At 44.5% G+C, this 6,239-nt stretch overlaps 1 protein-coding gene across 3 annotated transcripts in view; it reads left to right on the top strand.

Annotated features, from left to right (window-relative positions):
- The first annotated feature begins 2,354 nt into the window (after window positions 1–2,354).
- Window positions 2,355–6,239, top strand: part of LOC102385141 (oxysterol-binding protein-related protein 6) — a 37,958-nt gene continuing 34,073 nt past the window's right edge. For all 3 annotated transcript variants that reach the window (XM_025216543.1, XM_006034540.3, XM_025216541.1), the window contains exon 1: window positions 2,355–2,505. In XM_025216543.1, the coding sequence (XP_025072328.1) occupies window position 2,505 (1 nt within the window). In that variant the 5' untranslated portion in view covers window positions 2,355–2,504. The remainder of the gene's footprint in view (window positions 2,506–6,239) is intronic.

The raw sequence follows: 6,239 nt of genomic DNA, 5'->3' as shown, positions 1-6,239 counted from the left end.
GGAAGGAGGAGGCCTCATTGGGGGGCCCATGACAGTGTAGGGACCCCAGCGCCAGAGAAGGGTGCGGAGACAGGGCTGTGCAGAGCCCGGTGCCAGAGAAGGGCGTGGAGACAGGTCAGTGTGGGCACAGAGACAGGGCTGTGGAGAGCCCGGCGCCAGAGAAGGGTGCGGAGACAGGTCAGTGTGGGTGCAGAGACAGGGCTGTGGAGAGCCCACTGAGGACAAAGGGCTGAGTTATAGCAAGGCTCAGGAGAGACAATGTCAGTACCATCTGCGAGGCTTGGGGTGTGGTAAAGGGACAGTTTGGAGCCATGCATCTAGCCCATAAGATTGAGGGTGTCCCGTGAATCTTCCATTTTGAAGCGGGACATCAAGGGGCCTCTAAACCCACAGGGTTCAGAGGGGTCCAGCAAGACCGTGTCCAATAAGATCAAGGGCAGCCTCCCTATACTAAAAGTACCAGTAAAACGTGGCAGGCGAGAAAGAGGGTGCCTGTTGGGCAAGATTGGCACGGTCAAGGAGCCCAAGGGGTATCATGGCTATCCCTGGGGACCCCATCCCGTGACACCAGGATTAGCAGATATTTAAATTTGACTAGCCTATACATGCCTCAAAAGAGAGAGTGCTTCTTCAGTGGGCTTGCACAATTACTGTCTGGTTCAATGGGTCTCCTCCTTGTTAATAGTTAAACAATCACAAGTCCCACCAGTGCCACCAGAGGCACTTATGTGGTGGGAGATGATGCTTGTGGCAGCGAGGGGCTTAACATGGATGTGTGTTGGTGCAGCCCCTAATGTAACTGCTGCTGCTAACTCCTGTTACTAATGCTGCCGATTCCTGTGGCCACCAGCAATGGGAAATAGTTAATTCAATGGCAGCTGCACTTGGTGCTGTTTCAAAACCTCCTACCACAGCGGCCTGAGACTGAGAGGGGGTTGCAAACCTCACGGGAGTGATTCCTGACCCGACTCCACCATTCTGGCTTCAGGAGAAGACAGCAGGCTAGATGACCCACCTGGGTGTGTTTGACCCCCTACCTTAAAAGATGTCTCACGCATTATGAAACCAATGTTCTCTGCATTGATATTTTTGATCAGTGCCATAAAGTACTAGCAATAGGAAAGGAACATCTTGGGATCAGCTTATCCCCTTCAAGAATGCATTTACATGTGTAACTGAGTGCAAGCACCCTAAACAACAACAGGTCAGAACAGGAAATGAAGGAGAATGCTGTTCCCTGTTGAATGAGGGGGGGAGGGGGAGCAGAGGAGGGAAGTTAGGGCAGAAAAGGAGAATAAATGAGCAAAATTTTATTTCCTAATTACCTGAGTTGCAATTTAGTCAGGGCTGCATGAGTTAACAGCTTGGCTCTTGCCAAAAGTGTCATATCCATAAATGTGCTGGGTCTTTGATTTATGTCTCAATTAAAAGATGGTACATCTACTAGTGTAACCTCAAACCGCACTGAAACAGTGGTTTAACTCTGAATCACAAGGGGAGAATCAATATAGTCCAATTTGCAGGAAGATTCCAATTTCCAACAGCTGTCTTGAACTGGCTTGATGCTAAAACACTTAAAGATATTTTCTCAGTAGGACACTCTGTAGTAGCCCTTTAAGGGTATTAACTCTCACAGTAGAAACATCATTCTGTAGCTTGTTTGGCTTGTTAAACAATAAAGTCATGGTTTACATTTCCTTCATTTATTTTAATTGGGTTTTCAAAAGAGTGGCCCAAGATCAGATATTTTCTGGCTGATGCTGCAGTCCATCAAGTATAAAATATCATTTTTGAACCCAGAATATATTAATTTTATGTGATTTTGTTTTAGTATGGAATGACTAATTTATCATTAGATGATTATTGTATTTACCAATCTTGAGTTGAATTTGTTGCTGACATAAGTGAGAACACCAGTATGCATTCAGTGAAGTTTCCCCCATTTATGGAAGCAGAGTGGGTCCTTTTATATTCAAGACCCACAGTTTGGGTCACAGTTGTCATAAAATTTTGAGACTGACAAAACTTAAGTTCAAAATCAAGAGTCTTGGTATTGGCAAGAGAATTAACATTTAGAAATGTATGTAATTAGATGTAGGAAGATAGTAATGACTGCACTTGCAAAAATTTTAATAAAGATATATGAAGAAATGGAAATGTTTAATGAAGGAAAACTTTTACAAAAAGGACAACAGGGAGATTTTTAAGCTCACACAGGAACAATTAGCATTGTATTTAATGCAGTTTGCATTCAAGGATGTCAGTAGAAAGCATATATGAATGAATTATGACTGTTTAGTAAGGTTTCAATAGTGATTTTCTATTTCTTTATTCTGTACTACAAATCTAGAGAGCCGTAAGAAAAAAGAACAAAATATGGGAGAAGAAATGAGAAGAGTTGGATGTTAGGTTGAAAAAAAATTTCTTCATCTCTTTTTTCTCAATACTGTATTTCGATTCTAAAAAGGAAGCAGAGCTTATCTGTACAAAGGAATTTACATTAAAGTAAGACACATCACTGTAAAAGTTTCCGTCTAAGTGTTACAGTGAAAATGGGTCCAAATGAACACCTGACTTTTATTTCACTATGAGTCAGTTTTTCCATCTTGGCAGTGAGGTTGAGTTTCCACATTATGGTCCTTTCTGTTGCTCTTGTGTCCCATGTATTACAGCAGGGGTGTTAAACATATAGCCCACAGGCCATTCTGTCTGGCCCACTGGGCTACCAGTAGTTGGAGATGCGGTTAGAAAGTGTGGTTTGTCGTAGAATTGGTGGGTCATGAACATGGCCTTTGGTGGTAGGGGATGAGCAAAGGCTGTGCAGATTGAGCTAGAGCCGGCCTCAGGAAAAATGGCACCCTGGGCGAATGTATATTTTGGCATCCCCACCACCATCCAAGTCAGCGGCCCTGCTGCAGGCAAAGGCAGGGGCACAGGGTGTAGTCCAGAGGGGAGGCATAGTGGCATGGTGTACCAATCAGGCAGGTGGGCAGGCAGTGCTGCTACTGTGTGGGAGCAAGGGGCCAGATTAGAACAGGTACCATACCCCCACATGTGCCTGGTATGGCTCCTCCTGAGCAGCTTCTCGTGTGTGTGTGTGTGTGTGTGTGTGTGTGTGTGTGTGGTGCCCCCAACCATGATGTCCTAAGCAGTCACCCATGTCATCCACCCCTAAGGCTGGTATGATATAGAGCCTCGCTCAGCCCGTGGCTGGTGGATACCTGCTGCTACCCCCGACCTCTGCTGCCACTACTTGCCACCCACACTGCTGCCACTAATCCTGTAGATGTGGCCCAGGCAGAGCCTAACAGTCCGGATCTGTCCCCAGGCTTGGGGTGAGTTTGACACCCATGCATTAGAGTATTCTGCATGGTGGGACCTGTACCAGAGTGGCTGAAATCTCTGTGCTCAACTTCCCAGGATCAGATTCTAAAATCCTGTGCTTCCTTTTTCATTATCCCTTGATGCATTTCTTTTGGGTAGCTGGCACTATTTTAAACACCCAGAGGGCACTGATAGATGTGTGGCCCCTGCTCTAACTCATAAGCACCATGAGTTAGAGCATTCCACCCCCCCGCCCCCACCCCCACCCAACAGATGTTTGCTGTTGGGTCAAAGGGAGAGGGGAGTTGAGCCTGTCTGCAGAAGCTTAAGGATCCTGCTTGCCTGCAGCAGAGAAGTCACCCCTTGCCCCCAGCTGTGTTACGGAACATTTTGCCAGCAGTTTTCGAAGCTCCAACAGTAGTAGTTACAGTTACAGCTTCCCCTTTTTTCCCTGCATCGGAAACTAGAGAAAATAGGTGAGGATGAGGAGACTGAGATGCTACTTCAGAAAGTACTTTTCTGCCAGCTTGTGGAAAGTTCACATTTTTTCCGTTTTTCCATGGGAAACGGAAGACCCATATCCCTAATGATCACTGGGGTAGCTGCATGATTACAGTGAAGAGAGATCTTTGAGATGCCTAAAAAGTAGGTCGTAGGAAGTAAGTGGAAAGCCAGAGGTGGCCAAGCAGTATTTGCTTGAATTATACCTGTTCTACCCACATCTGCAAAAACAAAGGGGAGTGCTTTGCTGAGAGCTGCAAGGTGAAGGTTCAGATACTTTCCAGACAGTTTAAGCACCCTACAGTTCCCCCCTTCCAAGTGCCATGTAACCAAGGTTGCCTTGTGTATCTATTTTGAAAAATGGTCTTAAAAAATTTCATATGCTGCTTGTTGGTGTGTAGCTGTGGGATGTCAGTTTTGCATGCCCTGTATGTCTTCAGGAGTTAAATATAAAGCATATCAGTCATCTCTGTTGAGGTATCTGTGTGACGGATTAGTGGGTCTGCTTTGTAGGGTATCATTGTCTATGTATTTAATGAATATGAGTATTAAATTGTGCACGTTTATCTCTAGGTATATGGTGTATGTGCACACTTGTGCTGACAGACCTATGTGGGTTCATTGTCTATGGGTATATCCATACCACATTTCCAGTATGTCCTGGTAAAGCCCTTTCTGGGTGCTCACCCATTCTCACTTGCATGTGGGAAAGTCAAAAGTGTGATAATGATGCAGTGAGGGTGCCCCCAGCACCCAGTCTCAAGACCTTGGTCTCTGGCATGTTTGAAAGTGACTGCTGAAGATACCCCCAGAATGGCTTTATTACTGTACCTCCAATTCAACCTCCAGTCCATACTACATCACAGGCATAGTATAGACATGCCATATAGGCAGTACTATGTGCTCTACAGAAAACAGTTGCTTCACTGATAAGAGAAAGTAAAACTTCCTTAAAGGTAAATCTTTCTTCATGGATAAAAAAATCCAGACTAAAAACATGTTCAGTTGTATAAGCAGAAGTGGTGGGGTTGAGAGAGAAAATTCAAGTCTAATTTAAGAGTTCAGACGGAAAGACTCTTAAACACTTTTTTCTTTGTGTATGCTCAGGAGCTTTGGAGGCTGAAATGTAGCATAACCAAAATGTGAGGCTTCAAGGGATCAAAGGATCTGGGTTCTCATAGGAAGTTGTTTTTGCTGTCAGACAGAGAAAGTAGCTGTGCCTGAGAGTCGTGCTGGCAAACACTTGCAAGTGCGCTTGCCTTTTTTCATTGCTGTAGCACCAGGACCATGTGGCTGCTGGGTATGATGGAGAGTGCCAAGAGTAAAGCAGTTGGAAGACAAATAGTAGCTCTGAAACTTGGTCTTCAAGAGGAACATCTGTTCATCATGTCCCTGAGCTCCTGCTGCTGCTTCTCAGTGTCAGTTTGTGTGGTCCTTTCTGTAACAGCCAGGCTCTGCTTGTTCATTGGGATTCTCTTTTCTGCCAGCTCATGGGGCAGATTAAACCCCTTCTGCCAGCTCCTTATCATGTCCTCAACATGTTTTCTTGGCTTCTCTGTCCTTCTCCTTTTTGTGCCTCAGGAACGCCCAAATTCCTAAGAAGCTCTTGGTGCTTTGTGGAGGCATTCATAAAGCTCCACAAATATCTCCTACTTTTCTTCAGAAACAGAATTTGGGCATTCCAGCCCCTTGGGAGTCTGGATGTTGTAGGTGCTGACCTTATAAACAGAGAGAGGTAACAAGCAGTTAATGTTCAAAGAGAGGGTTTTGTTTTTGTTTTTTAAATTAAACCTGTGGCATAAGGTGCAGATACTGTTTGCTTTCCTGTTACATTTTTTGTTGGAATTCCCAAATGAATTTTCATTGAGAACTTTTCTTTTCATTACCATAGTATTTCTAAGTACATGGGCAGGATGACAGTGCATATTGCTTGAGCATGTGGAATGATTACTCCAAGTATTGCAAATACTTAACAAAACAAAAACATTATTTTTTATTTTAAAGGTTATGGGAAAAACTTACAGGTTTATGATTGCAAGAAAACAAATTCATGCTCAGATTATATATAGAGATGGCCAGGGGTTATTTTCTCCAGTGATAAGAGTCCTACTTGAAGAAAGGCTTGTTTTATATAGTTGGATTGGAAATTATCAAACTGTAACCATTAGGGCTGTGCGAAGATTCAGGTGGTAATTCGATTTGGAGGAGATTCAGCCCGATTCGGTGGCCAAAATCTCTGAATCCAAATCAAATCAGGGGACCAATTTAAATGTCCAAATCATTCAAACCTCTCCGAATCTTCAGAAAAGATTCGGAGAGCTTTGATTTGGACAGTCCCTGGTGGCTGCAGCAGGGAGCTGCAGCCGGACTAGGAGCTGGTAAGGACTAGGGGCGGGTGGGGGGGGGGCGGGGGA

This window comes from Alligator sinensis, unplaced genomic scaffold, assembly GCF_000455745.1.
Source record: "Alligator sinensis unplaced genomic scaffold, ASM45574v1 scaffold871_1, whole genome shotgun sequence".
Lineage (NCBI taxonomy): Eukaryota > Metazoa > Chordata > Crocodylia > Alligatoridae > Alligator > Alligator sinensis.
The sequence above is the reverse complement of the archived record's forward strand: the minus strand, read 5'-3'. Positions and strand labels throughout refer to the sequence as shown.